The 20,546-nt window shown below is 38.1% G+C and overlaps 1 protein-coding gene across 1 annotated transcript; it reads right to left on the reverse strand.

Annotated features, from left to right (window-relative positions):
* Positions 1–1,781: 1,781 nt before the first annotated feature.
* LOC117431073 (matrix metalloproteinase-21-like) lies at positions 1,782–14,777 on the reverse strand. Its single transcript, XM_034051681.3, has 8 exons — positions 14,656–14,777; positions 8,188–8,574; positions 6,961–7,633; positions 5,260–5,399; positions 4,526–4,667; positions 3,269–3,526; positions 2,910–3,082; positions 1,782–2,215 (listed from the first exon to the last, which is right to left on the reverse strand). The coding sequence occupies exons 2-8, from the start codon at positions 8,353–8,355 to the stop codon at positions 1,907–1,909; spliced, it is 1,863 nt and encodes a 620-aa protein (XP_033907572.1). The 5' UTR covers positions 8,356–8,574; positions 14,656–14,777; the 3' UTR covers positions 1,782–1,906.
* Positions 14,778–20,546: the final 5,769 nt, after the last annotated feature.

Genomic DNA, 20,546 nt, shown 5'->3' on the forward strand with positions numbered 1-20,546 from the left:
ACAAACGCCCTTTTACAGTGATGCTATTAATCACACAAGGGGAGTTATTGTTAGAACCACAGCAAGGTATTTTGTTTTGACAGAGGAGCCATATGTTGCCATTGATTTACAAAGGTAAGGTTACCCATGTAGTATAGAATCAGAAGTACTGCTGCCATCAAAGCTATTGAGTGCAGACATCTGTTTATACAGCATGGATTCTTCCATCTCCTTCATAGATAAGGGCTTTTTGAAATTGTGGAGGAAATCGCTCCACATTGGGGTTGTACAATGCTCAAGAGATGCAATAACATGCTTTTAATTGGCAGTAGCATATTGCAGTTAAAGGTCGTGAAGATGTTTCACAATACTGACTGCTTCATGACAGGATGATGGCGTGACTGAAGGCCGTTCACTTTAAAACATTGGGCTGTCCATTATACAGCATTTTACACACTCAATAAAAGAAATTGCTTAGTGTGCCACTCGTTGCTACAGGGAAAATAGATCTCTGAATTATGTCTTCAGCATTTCAGTTAAGGGATCCTGGTTTGCAGATGGTATGCAGCTGCCACTTAATAATCTAAATCATGATTAGCTCAAACGAATGACATGCCGCTGTGTACAGTAAAAAGGAACACTTTGATTCCACTCCAGCAGAATGAAACCTGTTTATGACTAAATAAGAGTCAACTGTAATTCATTGTGTGTTATCTTTTATTTATAATGAGTAGCAACATGTAGTCTTGTTATTTTGTTATATGAGCTTTTCATTGTATACGTTGAGTACAAAAAATATCAGATGCCTTGGAATGCAATAATTGCCCCCATAGGTCTCTCGTTGGTTAAGAAATCCAATGATACTCATTGAGTTGGGCCGCCTTTAGGAACTGCATAGGATGCTACATAATGCTGTAATACCCAACCCCACACTACATCATGAGCACGCAATATGAATTGAAACCAAAAGATTGACATTCCCTTCATTCACAATCACGTTTTCAAAATGAATCATTTAAGTAAAGGAGATACAGGCACGGGGGAACGCTGTAATTGGAAATTGACTTTTCAAAGTTATAATAATAATAATAATAATAATAACAATACAATAGAAAGTATTTTATTTGTATCCTGGACTTCCGTGATCTTATGTCATACTGAATAGGGCCCAGTGCTTTTTACCAACATTTATTTAAAACCAATACACTACAAATGTAACAAAACTTATGAAACATCCCAAACCTGTTTTATACATATAAAGGACTGTTAATGAAACTATACAAGACCTAAATACATTAACAATAAAAATAAATACCATTCTACTATAAACAATTTTACAGACTGCAAACCCACTGACACTCGCTCTATTACAACTACTTGGCTAAAGCCTAAAGTCCTTCTTTATACCAGGGGTACACTGCAAAACCAGTTTCACTTATCCAGCAGATTTTAAACACATTTGAGCAACTATTTTAATTGTTTGACTATATATATATACAGCCTATATATATATAGTCAGGAGGCTGTGTGGTCCAGTGGTTAAAGAAAAGGGCTTGTAACCAGGAGGTCCCCAGTTCAAATCCCACCACAGCCACTGACTCATTGTGTGACCCTGAGCAACTCACTTAATCTCCTTGTGCTCTGAGAGATAATTGCAAGTGACTCTGCAGCTGATGCATAGTTCACACACCCTAGTCTCTGTAAATCGCCTTGGATAAAGGCGTCTGCTAAATAAACAAATAAAAAAAAAAAAAATATATATATATATATATATATATATATATATATATATATATATATATATATATATATATATATATATATATATATATGTATATATACACCCAGGCAAAAAAAACACAACATATTGACATTGTACCGTAAAACATATGCATAAAAACAAAGGCATATTAAGCACTCAGTCCTTTTACTTGCTACCCATTAATAGGACTGAATTATGCACGTCGCAGATGTCAAACCAGCTGTTTGAGACTTTATTTTGTTGGAGAAGTCCATTGTAGGGATAGGAGGGATTGCGTATCCTATCATTGTCAGTTACTACCTTCCAGTACAACGTGTCCTTGATAAAATAGATGGAATTGGTTGTATAAGAGTAATAGACAGAGTCTATATTCCCAATTGGATGATCTCCAGGAGTCGTGGCAGGGAACACATCAACAATCTGCTTGGGGTATCCACTGACCTTCTGTTTCAGGTCAACACTGAATGCTGTCACCTTAACAGGAGAGGAGACAAAAGCTGGATCATTTAGTGGCAGTCTTGACTATACAATACTTATCAAAACGCTTATAGAAATATAAGCTTCTTATGTTGTTATTTGTTAGGGGCATGATAAGAACACAACACGATTTCACCCTATTCTGTGATAATGCAAGGATTAAGGCTATTATTAAATCCTATTTTTATTTAATTTGTTTATTAAAAATGTTACCAGACTTTAGGGGTCTCAGTGATTGGGATCATGTCACAAACCTTTGACAAGAAGTGACTCAAATTGAGGTGAAAACAGTGAAGGCAAGGTAGAAAAGAATTGTGGCTGAAGTCACTTCTGCTTTCAGGTATTACTAACGTTTTCCTTTTGATCCTGATGGGATTCTTAGCATCACACGGTGGTCGACTTTGGTAACTGCACTATGTATTGAGAAGGTCACATTTTGCACTGCTCTGCTATGTGGATTTATGATCAGGTTGACGATAGCCCTCAGTTGATTTGTCCTAATTCCCACTGCCAGTCTCAAAAAGAGAAGGGATGAGCATGGAGACTGAACTGCTCTCTCTATCCCTGAGCAGGTCACTCCAGGATTGAGGCATGTTTGTGGGGCAATGTAGGAAAGCTATTCCTGCCAATCCAGACCTATCCATCAACACAAACATTCATTGCCTAGATAAATTAAGGAGATCCTACTTACTTGGGATCCCCTGAAGAAGTAAATGTTGCGATCCCTTTTATCGAAGAACGCAGTGTCTATTGGGCTGGGAGCTCCTGGGAAGCCCTCAGAAATCAGCTTGGGATATCTGACTCCTTCAGGATCTTCAGTGAAGATCATGTCATTGTCAGGGTCATAGCGCCAATACTGAGTACCTGCAGGACACCAAAGCAGCAACACATTCATTTCCACATTCCCTTCACACGTTTCCATTCCTTTGGGTTTAAAAAGCAATAAACAATCAATATGATGCAGCATTTACATATTGTAGCTTAATACTTCATAAAGATGGAATTTAGATCATCTTAAAATGTAGCTTCTGTTTTGTTATTTGGCTGTACCTTTGAAAAAGTACTGGGCATTTATGTTCCAGGTCCAGACATGAATAAAAGCATCAATGTCAGAGCTGGGGATACCCCTCCAGCCAATGTTGACAGGGAATGGGTCTCCATAGCGTGTCCTGTTACTTCTGTTTTCATACATCCAGTACCAGCTGGACCTGAAGAAGTAGGTGTTAAACCGGTAGATCCAATCTCCAGTCGCACTCTTCTCTCTTCGAACCCAGTCGAAGACTGCGTTAAAGGGACCTTGGCAAATACCTGGAGAATTAATTTCAGTTATTAATGAAGTTCTTAACTAAAGTTCGGGAGGAGGGTCAGACACCAATCTCCTCGTCACCAAACTGAATCATTCAATTTACAGATTAGCTAATTAAGATTGTTAGCACTAAAAATACCCTCTTCACTTCCCTCTCAGTTGCGTTTCGATTTCATCGTAACCCACCACCTCCCCATCTCCAACTTTCTTAAACAATTTTAGGTTTTATCAATGGGGGTCTACGCCTCGTCCAGTTGGCCAGGCAGCGAGCCCTCAAACCAAGTTAGGTTTGATGCCAAATGAATGTGTATATACAACATACTTCTCTGCAAAATGCAATACAACGTGTCCATCATTAAAATGCAAATCTGAATCACATGATGCGATGAAAGGATTAAGGATGTTCTTTTCCAAGCTGACATGAAACAAACTGTTGCTGCTGATGTGGATTTTCTTAGTTCATAGTGTTAGTTCATTTTTCAGCTAAGGATGATGTTGTAGCGTGTTATCAAAAGAACTTACTGATCAACCTGATAATGTTTTGTATGCGTGAGAATGACTGTGTATCACATGTGTCTGAAAAAAAGGGAAACCCCGCCATTCTCAAGAACAGTGAAAATAAAGTATTTGTTCTCTGTTTCTTTCGGAAAGGTGTCATTATAATAAAGAGTATTCTTTGTGTCTCCAAGAGAGGGTGAGATGGGGTGGGGGACGTTCTATATGATTCAGATATTTTCATTGTGACGTCAGAAATGTATTCTTTGAGAGGCTGGGGACAGTAAATATATATATGTTTTGAGGATAAGCACGGAGGTGAGAAATGTTGAGCATGCTAAGCAATGTTAAGTTTTGACCGTTTCCAAATGTGAATCAAGCTGGGATTTACTTTCTGGTTTTATTTAAAAAAAAATATTCCAGTCAAGAACCACTGAGGAAAGATATTTGTTGTAGTCTAGTGTCACACCTGCCTCTTTTACATACATTTCTACAGGATAACTTACCATACAGGGCCTGCATCTCCTTTCTGTCTAACCAGTCTATTTCCACGTTATTGTCTTGTGGAATATAATTAGGCTGCATTACCGATCCAGTGCGGTACTTGTGTGGCAAACCCAGCGCGTGTCCGATTTCATGTACCGCCACCTGACAGGGAAGGGAAAAGGTTGTGTCACTGCAAAAGAGCAAACTGCCGTTCTTCCTAAATGGTTTCCTGTTTTATAATCAGAAATAGTTCTCAAAACCGCCATGTACAGTCCCAGTTCATAATAAGGATCTGGTATTTCACATTTAGTATACCTATCACAATTTGTGGATACACTTCAATAATACAGGGTCATTCACGTAGCTACACTTTACTATATGCACTTAGCACACCGTTCTGTGATTGAGAGGATGGAACTGTATACAATAACATGTTTAAAGAGGAGATTTAACCGAGCATATCATTTTGCAGTAAGTACAAGGACTAAATAAGGAAACACAAGCTGGAAGCTAAAGTAAAGTAAAGTACCAGTATTTTGAAGTGTAGCCCAATTTGTAAAAAAACAAACAAACAAACAAACAAACAAAAAACATTCTCATTAAGTTACTGGTTATTACTGTTAAAGAAATTACTTAAATGGATAGTAATAGGGAAGTGAAAATCAAGAAACTGACATAAAGTGGGAGGCTTGTCGGAGCCATTGACCTTTTTTCTTTTCCTAAAAATCACTTATGTTCTTATCAAGTGAATTACCTTTAGCAGACTGATGCCCTGGTCACTGTTTGTTCCGACAAAATGTTCGTCATCGTCAAAGTGAATGTCACCAAGGTACCAGGCATGAGCAAACTCCTGCCCGACTCCATCGAAGACTTGGGAGCATCCCAGGTGTCGTGCTGCAAAACAAGAAATGGGAGCACAGTTAGCATCTGTGTCAACTGGGGGCACTACCAGAAGAACAATAGTGGATTATCAGGGGCCCTATTGACCCCCATGCCAGTGTTTCAATGTATTCTCCATGACCTGAGAGGGGAAAATCTTTGTAATATTTACTATGTTTCATATAACAGTGTAACTCAGTAGATAGGCAGTCAAGACAGGAAAAACGGGATCATGCATTAAACATTAAACTGCAGTTTAAAGCTACAACACACTCGTATTTTTACACAGCACTGAATGTACATTTATGTAGCATAATTTATGGCAAAGTATAAAACTAAATTAATCTGTGCACAGCTGCTCAGTCAATCATTTTCCTAATTGGCTAATTACCAACTAAGTTGTGAACCAATTGCATTTGCATAGCAGTAGCATTCCCATGCTTTTATTCAGCAGGTGAGAACCAGCTCATTACCTTCAGCACCCAGGGCAGAGACCAAAGGAGAGATGGGAAGGCTTTAAACCGAGAGAGAGAGAGAGAGAGAGAGAGAGAGAGAGAGAGAGAGAGAGAGAGACGAGTACTGTCGTCTTTTTTAAAAAAAAACTGCTACAGTTTTTCTTAAACTGAAATACAGTCAAAGTAGATCCAGCTAAGGAGCAAGAACGAGCATAATATCATTTTTTGCTATGATGCGCATAAGAAATGTTATATTTTTGCTATGACTCGCTTCAGTTATGCGGGCATAACACAAGTTATTTTATGCCAAGCACAAATAACATGATTTATCTATAAAAATGTATTCTCCCTCAAAATTTAGGTTTTTCACTAGGTCTTTATATAAAAGCACCTTAAGCTGTTTGGAAAATTTATTCTTATCCAAGAATTTAACAGTTCTGTAAATTATAATTAGGAACCCAGCTCTAATTTCAGTTCTGTTTTGGAAATCAGTGAAAAAGTTAGCTGTGTAACTTCTACACCTCCTTCCCAGCCAATGTGATAAGACAGGACTTTCCATGTCACAGAAACGAGGTCATCAATGACTCTTGCGACATATAGGTTCCTCTGTTTGTACCCCTGGGTGTTGGTAACCTGACGCCAGTTGGCTCTGTGCTCTTGTTTAGTTGTAACAGCTGCTTCGTTTTCCTTGGATCAGCCGGACACAGCATGTTATAGCAATAACACTGGAATCTGTTACCAAATGATTTCCTCTGTTAGGACACCTTGCTCAATTAGTTATACATAAAATAGTTTGTGTGTGTGTGTGTGTGTATGTGTGTGTGTGTGTGTGTGTGTGTGTGTGTGTGTGTGTGTGTGTGTGTGTGTGTCCTGAACGTAGCAGGTACACACAGTAATACTACCAACTGGCTACGTGAATCTTTTGTCTATTGATGCAGTTTGTAATACAATAAATAATTTGTCATTTTTTAATCATTTTTTATAGTATAGTAATGGAAATAATCTGGTTCCTCCATAATATTTCTCAGTGGTTTATGTTAAACCACATCCTTAAGATACACTATACTAATAAGTCCCTTTCCTAACATCTTAGTCATTGGCTTGCTAATTCTTTTACTCACCTGTGCCGAAGCCAAGCTTGATGTCGATCTCGGAAGAGGAAGAGGTCAGATCCTCTACAAACTGCACAGGGATGACCTCGCTCCACATGCGGAAAGCCAGCCTTAGCACACTCTTCTGCTGTTCAATGGACAGGTGCATGCTATAGCCCTCCTCCATCAAGCGCCACTTCAGCGTGGACTTGCTGAAAGCCTGGCTGGTTCTGCTATCCCCAGCCAGGTTGTACACGTCTGCCCGTTTCCTCCTGACATGCTCCACCAGCTGGGACAGGAACCTCTTCTCCCGTATGGGTGCTGTCTCTGTGTCGTTGGAAGGGAGCTCCCCGGTCGAGTTGGTCTGGGAGACGGTGGAAGTCTCATTTGAAGCTGTTTCATTGGAGCTTGCTTTGTGGTCTGGGACACCACAGCGGGGTCTGTTCATGACCTCTTTGGTTTGCTCGTCCAGGACGCCGGTGACCGGAATCCCGTTGTCCCTCTGGAAGCTCTTCAGGGATTCAATGTAGGCTGGGCTTTCGGTCGGTTTCTGTTCTATATCTTCTCCAAACCTAGATGGTGGTTCTCCCTCAGAAATCACCTCTTTGGGAGCCTGATTCTCATCTATAGGCATGAGGACATTCTCGGAATCAAAATTCTCCCAACCGACAGGGTCGACATAACCATATTTTGTTAGGAATTCCTATAAAAACAAAAGCCAGATTATTAGAAAATTACGTGGCAGATTATATCCAATTTGCAACAAAAGATGAGCATGCTAGATATCTCATAACAATGCACTAATTATACAGTATTGTGCTATTTTAGATGACCTGGCGTGAAACAGTTTGTATTTCACCACATTTGCCAGTTTCACAGGCAGTTATCATTTTTGATGATTTATGCTTGGAAATTCTATATGTAATGACTCTTTTATTCTCATTGATCCTCACTGGATAAGAGTTCATCTTTACAAGGGCATGAAGGCTTACAAAGTGGTTTGCATTATTATGCAATCAGAATTACAACTCGTGGTATATGAATAAGACTAAGCACCACTGAACCACTGTTAGAACACAACACTATAATCTTTGCAAAATATCCTGCAGTAGAGACCAGACAGTGTGAAAATAAACTTAGGAGTGCATGGGATTTTGAGTTCTTTACTTCTAGTTGAAACATCAACAGGTTTTTATTCATTTAAAAAGTGCTGCAATCTTTGCACTCCAGAATGAAATTGAAATGACAAAGACTTACCTGCGCAGCCTCAGGTGACTGAATAAGCTGTGCTTGCCTTGAGGGCAGGTCCTGGATGTCGGAGTGATCGCGGCTGTGAAAGAGCTTTTCAGCCCCTGCATGTCTCACTGTCAGACAGAGGACCAGGGCTAGGAAGGCTCTGCTGTTTCTGTAGGTGAAGGGCTCCATCCTCACTCAGGTGACTGGGGCTGAACTTGTCAAGAGGAACGCTCAGGCGTGACGCTGATCAATCCAAAAGCCCTCAAGTCCTTCAGAGGGCTTTTGCTTTCTGAGATATCTGGCTGTCAGGCTGCTATGTTTAATACTGCAGAGGAATTCTTTTCTCCTCCCTTTATCTTGTGACGTGTTGAGAGAGAACACCCACCTGGACAGGTTCTAGCTGGTGTCCTAATGACAATAAAAAATAACTAAATTAATTAATTAAAGCTATACCATACCATGCCCACAACATCAATTTATCATGGTTTTACAGTGCAATCCATTTAGCATGCTTTACTATATCCACCCTATGTTTTATTATTCATTAATGGTATACCACAGTAAAAAGAATAAAGTTATCTAACCCCTGAGTGGATAAATAATTGCTGTATGCAATCAGATAAATTGCAACTGGCACAGGAACAGAGAGTCCAGCAGTGATAATATATCACACGCCAAACGAGATACAGCTATCCCTGATACAATGCTTTACATATCAACACTAATCCAATCTGTTCAGTTGTTCAGCATACCTATATTATATTTTTATGTCAAGGGATTATAGTGAAAGAAGTCTAAGGAGTTAATGTCCATGTTTTCTGGGTGGGTGCACTGGTGCTTTGGAAGTGTAATGGTTTCATTCACTTCACAATAGCAAGTGAATATGATAGCCTTGCCTTTGTCCTTAGTGTGAATTAGTTGAACACATATTACTGAACAGCCCTAGGTAAACCCTAGCTAGGTTTGTGACTGCTTGCTCTATAATGGCGCAGGTAATTAAAGACATAATGTGTGCGACTTGTTGTTTAATCACACAGAATCGCTCCTAGCTTTGGAAAGTTTATGCAATTACCTCAAATCGGAAGTCTCCTAAGAACAGTGCACAGCACCTTGTTCCATTAGATTTGCGTCAAACAAACAGGATAGATGTCTCAATACAAAACACGTGCCTGTATCAAAGACTGTGTGGACATTTAAGATATTACTGCTATCAAACTCCACTTTAAGTCATATTTGCAGGCATTATTGTAAAGCATTACCGTATCTCCTATCACTGTAATGGTAAATGCTACTAGTAAAGTTACAGACAATTGATGTCCAGGTCTTGTTTGGCTGTATTAGTTGAGGCTGTGGGTGGGGAAGCAGTAACATATTAATTCTGTGGTTACCTGATCCCCATCTTATTCATTAGGAAGAAGGGCTCTAGTTGCTCCTGTATTCGAATTGCATATCAAAGCACAGTGAGCAGTTAAACAAATGTGTGCTTCGTATGCATTATGTGTGATATTTCCTAAACAGATACTAGAGAACAGATTAATTCAGAATAGTTCTCGATGGACTAAAACTAAGGAATAACCCCTTCTGGGAACTTATTTTAGAGGGCATTGGTTATTTATAATAAACCTCCTGGTCAATCAGGTTCTAAGCCAATGAGCTTCTCTCTTTTGAAAAATGACAGAATGTTCATTCTAATGTCGCTGCTCTCATTGTTAATCAAGATGGCACTTCTAGATGGCATAGAGGCCTAGTGAATTACAAGGAGGCTGTGCTGCTAGCTATTGTCCTTTTTAATAAGATTACCCTTTTCAGCATCCAGTAAAAACCCAGCTGTATAAATGGGTAATTGTATGTAAAAATAATGTGTAAAAAATAATGTAATTGTATGTAAAAATAACGTGATATCTTGTAACAATTGTAAGTCGCCCTGGATAAGGGCGTTTGCTAAGAAATAAAGAAATAAATAATGTGACGATACAACTTTAAACATAGGGATAGCCGGTATAACCGATTATTAAACAATCTTCTGTAAACATTTTTTTACAGACACAAATGCTTTTCATTCCGATTACATTACATAATTACAGCCTTTCACACATACATTTTACTGGATGCTAAATTGGCACTATTTTAGAAGAATGGCAGCAACAAATAGTTGTTAAATTGACTTAAAGACAAGTGGAAAATGTGAGGTAAGTCTAATTTAGTTAGTTAAGCAATTATTGCTAGTTCCTATTTTCCCTACAGGAGATGACATTCATATAGCGTCAGAATTGCGGTCAATATGTGACCCATGCTGTGGGTGCTGCAACCTAGCAGTGTGCCACCAGAGGGCATGTAAAGAATGAATATGTAAAAGCAGCGCTCAGCTGGATTTTAGAGCAAAACTAATATGGCTTGTGTTAACATTAGATTAGTATTCACAGTGATTTCAAGAAGCAGGTAAATAAGTGTTGATATTACAAAATCGTATGTTGTCCTTTTAAAAAGATAAATATCTGGTACCACACTAGGTTAAAATAATTGTAGCTAACAAAATATGCAAAAAATGCACATCCATTCATTAAAAGGCACACACGTTTTAGCTCACATGTATTTTCATTATAAAACAAGCTATCTTGTACTCAACTTTATTAAATAAATCTCTGTTTGTCAGCCATGCTTTTATACCTGGGGAGTGAAATTGTCCCACCACTTCACCGGCTTTCCTGCTAATAACCAATCAGCTGCTTCCCATATTGACTGACATGCTTTTGACCAGTAACATGCTGTGACCCAGAAGACACTGCTGCGGTGAAATGACCCAGGAAGTAAAGATTTCTGGATTTCTTTTGTTAGCAACAATTCCTTTAAAGAAAGCTTTCAGTTCACATGTCTTACTTTCAGGTCGTCTATGCTAGTTTGCCTCCTAGGTAAGTTCACCTCAGCAGTGTTTTTAACTTCAAAGCATGTCAGTCAGAAGCATCTACATGGTTAGTAAAAAGAACGTATGACAGAGAGGCTGGGGGAAATGACCAAGGAAGTGCAAGACTACCTGAAAGTAAGACACAGAGGAAGAGCTTTCTTTAATCTGCGATAGTGGCAGGTGAATGTTTTTGAAATTGAAATGTGTCAGATGTGACCACATAGCAAATGAAAGTGCACTGGTATTATTTTGTTAGTTTTAACTACGTTAAGCTCGTAATGTAGTGCGTCTCTCATCACCTCTAGGAACATGAGATTCCTGTTTGACGTGCTTAGATCCCGTTCCTCTCGTTACAAGTGCAGGTATTTTCTGCCAGGCACGCAAAGGCTATAAAAGTAATTGGCAGTTCCTCATCCCCACCCTCTCCATCAACAACATAAATGTATTTCTGAAAGAGTGTTTTAAGCAATCTCCCCATGTGAATAGTGCAGCCACCACATCTAAACACTCTTGACTTGAGCTACTGTGTAAAAATAGCTTGAAAACACTTACTAATGCAAGTTGCTTGGAAAACAGGGTGCGCGAGGATCAGGAAAACGCTTTATTTTGAGTGCCATAAATACGTATTTAATTAATATGCAATTAACCATCTGCTAAAGTTTAGTTACATGTTCATATCAATAGATATACCATGCATGTGTGTATCTATCACTTGACTGACATTTTAGCTCATATGTTGGGTATGTTTTTTGAGGTATTACAAAGACTGGGTGTGTAGCATTACTAATAGTATTCCATAAGTTATCCACTCTACCTAAATAACGCACATTTAAACCACATGACTGCTATTCACAATCACATTTTCAAATCGTGGTGCTCCCATGAATAGGGTATTACAAGCTTTACATACCAGTCTTTGTATGGATTTTACTGGAGCAGGAAATACACAAATGCACATCTACTGGCTGTTTATTAACATGTAACTAAACTTCAGCAAATGGTTCATTGCATATGAATGAAATACTTGCTTATGACACTTAGAATAAAGTGCTACTGGAAGAGTGTGCACATGAATGGGCAAAACCGTGAATCTCTCACCGTCAGTCGTTTGTTATTTCTAGTAAAAGGGGAGCACAAAAAGACATTTCCACATGAGATTTAAGTCTTTCTGCGTTTGCACCCTCTTCAGTATTGAAAACTATGAGCAAACTAATTTGAACCAGTTATGCAGAAGAAGTGTTAAGGCTAAAAAATGATCATTTGATTTAAACAGTACTCTACACCACTGTTTTAGAGTGAAGTCATTCTGCTGCTGCTGTCAAATGCATTTGTAAGAAAAAAAAAGACCTTCCATTGATTAAACAATTAAAATGTATGAATGAGCCTCTCTGGCATTTACCAATGTCCCAGAGCTGTTCTTGTTTGGCCACATTCCTACTCCACTTGTAAGCCTCAGATCTTAAGAAAAGCTTTTTAGACATTTTATATTAGGGGGATTTGTATTTGTGTGTGCGTGTGTGTGTGTGTGCGCGTGCGTGCGTGCATGCGTGTGTGTGTGTGTGTGTTGGAAATAAATTAACTGAAGATTAAACATTTCAAAATCTAATATATTTCCACAGAAGCAGTTATTTATCCTATTTATGTTCATTTGATTTTTCTAAAATGATAACCTCTTTGACTGATGATACATCATTACTCGGGTAATAATAACGCTAAATGCTGTTTTTTCTAGTTTCAAACACCAGAAGCGGAGTATGCTGTATAATGAATTTGGGTGATTGAAAAGAGCTGTTAGTGTCCAGTGAATTTCCATGAACTGGAATAACAGAGTGTGGGTGGCACAGCTCCAGATTAAACACACACAGGAATGATTTATTTGAGGTTTACATGATTTCCATCTACTAGAGCAACACTGAACTCCAGATAACATTAGCACCCGATAAATCAAACAAAGCAGTAACCTTTAAAATAACACCCGTTTCAAAGAGTTATTTTAATGATGCATGTTGTGTATGGAAGCCGTACAGGGATAGACTACAGCATATCACAGCTCACTTTGAACTGACAGAGTCCGTTCTGTGCTTTGGAAACACTTTCTTTTTCATGACACAAGCAGTGTATCAGATAAGAAACTGTTTTACTTGGTGTAAACCATAACGCCCTGTGTGTGTGTTAAGTGGGTGTGTTATATATATACTGTCAAACCAGTGAATTTAAACTGAGAGGGGATTGATTCTACCCCACCTATGATCAAGAAATCAAACTGCTACTGTACCTACACTGTGAACCCTTATGTCCACCGAACTGTATATACATTTGGAAACACAGACTCATGTGAGGGTAATGATATGGCCAGACCTTGTGATGAAACACGACTGTGACTTCCTAATTGGAAGAGGGCAAGAGCAATAGTATTTCAGCATATATGACTTGTATTAGCTCCAAGGGGAGATTTTCTGACCCCATTATTAACAATAAAAATAAGGTGGGAAGTTTACAGGGTTTAATTATATCCCGTTGCTATTTGGATCAGGATAGAGATGTTTCTTATCGGGAAGACATTTCCTATACTTATCAAGCTACTGCAGTGCATTTCCCCTGCTGTTATGTATTACTTGTATACACTGATGTTGTATTCTGGGTCAGCTTCAGCTGATCGTCATCATTGCTCACTCCAGCTCCACTACTGCAGACCGCAGCAGAGACATGAGATTGCACTGCTCCACAGTGTTCAAACCGGGGGAGCCTCTTTCCCATGCATTCATCTGTCTGGGGGAGGCACTCCACTCTCTACACACTGCTGCTGTTTTAAAAACGCAGAGCTGTATTGGAGTACATGGAGAATGTGCATTTTCAGAGAAGCCTAAAACAGTGTCTTAAGTTCGTTCATTCAGGTTTCTGTAAAAATCTGTATTCAAATTTAATTTAACATAGCTGAACCACGTCTATCTTTCACATTGGAATCCGGTCAAAACAATTGTCTGCTTGACTTGTTTTTTACCACACAGATTTTTTCCCCCCCAAAAAATCACATGGGTCAACAATATAGACACACAGGCCATTCTTCCTAATGGGACGATTACACAGTATTGATTTACTTCCTCTCTGTGGCTATTTTAACCAAGCATCAAGCATGGGACAGTTGTTTGAATGGAATTATTTGCATCGTTTTTAACTCATGAACTGGAACATTTTCATGAATATCAAACTATTAATTAAAACAGGCACAGCTTTATGAATAACATCCCATATGATAAACCATCTCATCCACCATTGCCTAACCTGAATTTTGTTACAAAGAACAAAATAAATTTAAAAAGTGAAAAGTCTGTTCAGCCTAGGAAGGCTCGTCCCAACCTATTTATAAACCCACCATCCTTGACCATATCATAACCTTGAAATGACTGTGCAAGATTTGTTTCCCACTGCTGCAATTATTCAGACAATAAGATGGCTGTAACAGTGCTATAATTGGGATTTGACAAGGCCAGTGTCTCCTTAAAGTCTATGCACTGAAACTGAAATGCACATCCATGTCGCAGCTGACAAGTTCCTTATGGCTTTATTTTAATATTCAGAAATCTTACCTGCAGGTTCTGCAGTGTCTCCATTATTTAAGTTGTAGTTTCCCAGTTTGTGCATGAATCAAGAGAACTTGAGCTGGAACCGCTGGAGAACTGCTGGCCCTGTTGTCGTTGAGAGCTCTGTTATGAAGACAGCATTCTCCACACTCCACCAGCTGACACCATTCAGAGCAAGGGGTCACTCCCTCAAGCATTCTGCTCCAGCAGCTAAGGATGACTTTTTCACACCGGCTGCTCCAAAACTCTTTACACTTTAATGACACTTTTATAATCTTTTTGTGTTTAATGTTAATTAAAGCAAGGGGCATTCAATCTGATAGATGTATAACAGTAGAATATATGATATTATAGTATAGAATGTCATATATAGATCTGTGTTGAATCTTGTGCGTTTTGTATCTCACTCAAACTCCAAGAGAGGAAGTACAGCTCTGAATCTTCCTTGAAACAACACCAGACTTGCTCAGTGTAGACATGCCAATCCGATCGCATGCAGCCCATTCATAAACTGTGTCCTTCCTGCAATTCAAAGAAAAGATTTAATTAGTACTATTTGTTTTCAATGGATTAAAGACTGAAGCAATGCCGCTGACGAGGAAAGTTGGATGCCAAAGTTAACTCGAGTTTATTATTTTGTGAAATAATGTTCTGAAGTGACACCAAAGAAAACAGAAGGTTAAACAACGAGATGCTCTCAAAACAGAACGATTTCAAACTGTGAGCGCTGTCACAAAGCATCCCTTCACAATGTTCTTATACACAAAACTCGGTCAAGTTCTATCAAGTTCTATACAAGGGCATCTCTGGTTTTAACCCCCAGTTATAGCCTCTATTAATTCCAGATTCCACAGAGAAATGCTGTCAAAAAAACAAGTTCTTGTCTGACGGATACCTTCTGTAATGTCTCACAGCTATTACATTTGGGAGGGTATATGTTAATGATCAGGATCCTTTCTGTTAAAGGAAAAAAAGTAATAAATGTATTTAATGGACATAAAATTATTGTTTTAATTGTATGAGCATGATTTCAGCTGAATCTGATATGATATGTAATGTATTGCATAATAGACACCTGGAAATAAGACCTTTTTATGACACGATAGCTTTAATTTTGTATTTTGTAACCCGTTTTCCTAGGAGCTGGCAGTTACAATGCGGTGGATTGAATGATACCAGACGGACGGTATTGTTGAGTAACAGCTTTCTTTTAAATAATACATTTTTGGATCAGGGCTACTGTACCTCAAATAAATTTGATATAATATATCTCCATTGGAACAAAAACATTACATGCAAAAATACATCACAATGCCTGTCGTGCTTTATTGCCCAGAGCCACTGCGTCTTGAGAATCTAATGTTTCCGATGTTTTCAATAAGCAATTATAGAGATAATCTGATGATGTTTTGTTAAATAGTACATTGCTGAAATTATTTTAAGTAGCTCTTTGTGTAATTGTGAGACTAAACAGATTTTCTAAACATGGGTGTGTAGGTTTTAGGGCCGTAATTTGGTAATTGTAGTATTTAGGGATGTATAATGACATAGTGAAGTTCAAATAATGCTAGCGTCTGGACTAGTTTATGAAAAGCATATTGTAGCATCCTGATGTCTTATAGATTAATGATAAATATAACCCAGTTTCCCACAATTTGCCTGGTTAAACCAATTAAAAAAATCCTAATTAATATAAGTTAACACCACTTGACTACTTTATGATTGCATTTCTTCTGCCTGAATCTGCACCTGGAGCGGTGAGATTATATCTCACAATCTTTTGGCATCCAAGTGTTATTTGGGCATCCTTCATGCCAGTCTGTCATAATCTTTAAAACTGGCTAAAGAAAACATTCTGTATTCTCATCAGTGGATAGTTCTAGTTTGATCTGCTTTAATAAGAAGTGATTGCTGTCTTCTATTTACACAGCCGTGACTACCCACAAGCCAATGTTAATGAATTATTAACATTGACAATTCCTCCTTTATACTCCATTATAGGCAGCCCCTGTATCACAATCCTGATCCGGTACCACCTAAATACTGTGAAAAGAGCTCAACAGTAGAACAAGCTTATGAGTTTCAGTGCAGCTGTATTAGGATCTGACATTGTTTTCATTATTAAAATAGACCCTATTTACATACAGCCATCCATGCTGGGCATTTCATAAAGCCTTTAAGCTTGAGGTTAGTGGAAGATACAGGGCTGTGTCAAGTCAGCATCACTGAAAGGTCAGCATGATCGTGACAAAGCAGGCATCCTTGATTGCCTCGGGATATAGGTGTCAATGGATATCAATTTAACAAGGAAAGACGGCTTCCTTTTCATGACACTAAATAAATGAAAGTGTTGCTTTAATTGAAACTGTCAGTTAACCAAAGGTTGTGAATTACTTTCTGTTTTTTTTTTTTAATCTAGTGTACATACCCGTATGTACTGAAGACAAGTGAAATGTTCCCGTGACTGAAATAACACAGAAAGCTTCCTACAGTATTGTTTTTTTTTACATTCTTTAATTTATTACATTTCACAGAGTATCTTGGCTGTGACCTGCTGCAGGCATAAGGATGGCTGATTTTCGCAAGCCTGCCAACACTGACTGACTAAAACCAAGGCTGGCAGTACATACCTCCTGTAAAGTATCTCTGACTAAATCCACTCCATCTCTGTACAGGTGCAAACATAATTAAAACCTGGGCTTGGACTCATTATTGTGGCATGCATTCACTGTTGTCATTGCACTAATACATTGAAATGTACGGTAATGTTTTAATGTGCTTCAAGAAATATACCAGAAAAGGTAGTTAATTGATAAAAAAAAATGTTGGCATCTTTGAGTGTGCAAACAGTAACTGACAGTAAGATTAGTAAAAAGCTGTACATAAAACAAACCACCCATTTGCTATGGTTAATTGAAGCGTGCTTTCATTCATTCAAGACACCTATATTATTTTTTTTTTTTTTCAATGACTACGAGGAAGTCATGTTTGCAGATTGTTTCATTTGGTAGCTCTTTGCGTGAGCATCTTCAGCTCACCGTGATTGATTGATGTCATGGCCCCAGGCTCTGCTGTCTATGTTTGGGATGTTTGCCCAGTATTAATGACGTGACTTTTTTTTTCTGGAAGTATTGCACGAATCTGTCATCTAACCATGTCATGTGTTATCTGGAACCCTTAAAGTTCTGTGCCTGTATAGAATACACACACGTTTAAGCAAAGGGAGAGAGACATTATAGTAGTTTGTTCTGCAAAGTCATACAAAATGTAAAAATGATATAAAACATGATCTCATTTAACAAACAAAACTACAGTAACCTCTTTAAAAGTGTCTTGATAATCCCTAAGTCAGCCAAGGTGTCAAGGATGAGCATTTATGGCTTATATGTTTATAAATAGGTTAATACATATTAACTATAAATAGTAAAACGAACAGTTTGTAAGCCTGTTGTTAACAGTTAATGCAAAAGACAAAATGATAAGCGATAGCCTTGCAACATGTATACAGATATATAAGATGCATGTAGTTGATAGCACTATTACATCGATATAGACTGTATATTGGTAGTGGTATATATATTTTTATTTCTTTATTATTTGGTTTTAAAGATGGGATTTGAACGAGCACAGTTAGTATACAGTGTGCAATGCTGTATCACAAGAATCCTTTGTATGCTTTTAAGTTTTAGGTAATGCACACAGCTAAAGAGAGGACCAGTCTCATTTGCAATTAATCTCTTCTTTGGCAAGCAGTATTTTTACAGCTAGCTGTTTAAAACATTTAACTTACACTGTGCCACAGACAGTTCAGTAATATTGCTCAAATAAATGATCTGGCAATGCACTCACAAATCAGTTAATGGCTAATGTGATGATGATCAAACTTTCTTAATATTCTTGGTTCAATAAGCAGAACAGATGGCTCCTCTCGATATCTATTCCAACATTTTAAACACAGCTCAAGGGGGCAAAACTGCAGCCGACATATAAAAAGCCTTGTCCTTGTTGGGGTGGACTGTTTTTAACACATCAGAATATATATTTCACCATCGAGTTGCTTGAATAAGAGGGACACCACTTGTCTAAAGAATGACAACATATCTTCAGCACGCAAGAGCCTGTGTCTGGATATGTTTAAAGAGGTAAATCCAGAAGTGTGGTTTTATGAAGAAATATCAGTTTACCTAGCAGTCTTAAGATGACATTTGTGTTTATATTGCATAGAGCCATTGAAAGGGGTTAGTGAAGGCAGTTTGGCATGTGTTGTGGGTGCTATTTGCACTGGATAAGTGTCAATGCAGCTCTGTGAACAGGTGTAGTGCTTTTCACCAGGTGATTGAGAGCACCAGCCCTCCTGCTGAAGAAGGAGGATGCAATCCCCGAGCTGTGCGTGCTATCAGAGATGGGAACTGCAGCAAGGAAGCCTGGGAAAAGGCTGACCTCAAAGGATTGCGTGACAGGCACAGCTCGTAACATTTTGTTTTTAGAAACTGAAATAACCCTGTTGCAGATACAAAGGCTGCATGGCTGTTTCATATATAGAAATACAGATGCATTTTATAAACACAATTAATTAAAATCTCTTATAATTTGCCTCCTCCAAAATGTATCTTACAGACTAAGGCACATATTGTTTCTGCTTTATTCATATACAGTTCCGGTCCCTACTCTCGCTAAACTATTACATTATTTGGTTAATGAACTTTGTAATAGTTGTTGGCACATAATAAAAAAGCTGTACTATCTACAAGCCAATGTCTTGATCCTCTCCATATTTAAAATACAGCTTAGACAGGATTTATATACCTGTACTGTCATGACAACACTTACTGGAGAGTTGACCCCACAGTAAAAGTTGCCTTGTTGGTAACCCTAATTTTCTGGAAGCACATTCTACTGTACATATTTTTGTATTGCAATCATGTAATCAATGCAATATAATCCTTAGAAATATACAGACTTCTAATATTTCATCTTTGTGGTTTACCTCATTTATAGTTTGTGTCGCCACATACTAAATCAGTATATTACTTTCGGTAGGTTTCACATCCCACTAAGTTGAGCCTCATTTTAACTGTTCTATATGAACTCAGTTTGTTGCGTGCATCACCGTTGATGGATTAGTTGCTGCCTAGAATATTTATTGTAGCCAGGGATAAGTACTTTCCTTTGAAGAACAATGAAATCCGCACAACGCACCTATAATCTTTTTTTCAAGGTCCTATAATTTCAGTCTCTAACCAATAATTAGTGGCTAATGTGACTTACAGTGCAAAGTCTGTATTACAATAAATATATGTATTTAACTGGAATATTAGACTCACCAGAGAACTCCGCAAAGTTATAATTAAAATAACCAGGTGCATTTTCAGCAATACGATTAGTGCTGAGAATGTTGAATGTTTCGATAAGGTTTCAAAAGAAAGCCTGTTCATTTAAAATAATATGAATCTGCACCCCTGTTTTTCTGTCAGATTTGTCCTTTTCTGTTCCCTCAGCGCACAACAGCTCAGGAGAAGGGAAGGTCAATCACCTCTTCTAAATATTTAAATATTTAAATATTTAAATATTATTCATGTGTGTTTTAATGACATGCTAATATTTTTAAATGAAGTCCTTACTGCGCCATAAAAGCGAAGTCCAAACAAACAAACAAAACCAGGTGCGCAGATAAAAAACCACTACAAAATCAAAACTATGTGTAGGACAGGCAAAAAAGTGATATAGTGCAAAAAAAGTGCTCAGTGCTATTTTTAACACTTTTTAAAATATTTTGCAACTGTGGGGCTGATTTTGCTAAGCAAATTGCTAAACTTGTTTCCTTTGATACCTAAAGCCTATTGCGTTCTATTAAACATCTACGGGCCTGTGAAGATACTAGCTATGAAACAGGTGAA

This window comes from Acipenser ruthenus, chromosome 22 (genome assembly GCF_902713425.1).
Source record: "Acipenser ruthenus chromosome 22, fAciRut3.2 maternal haplotype, whole genome shotgun sequence".
Classification (NCBI taxonomy): domain Eukaryota; kingdom Metazoa; phylum Chordata; class Actinopteri; order Acipenseriformes; family Acipenseridae; genus Acipenser; species Acipenser ruthenus.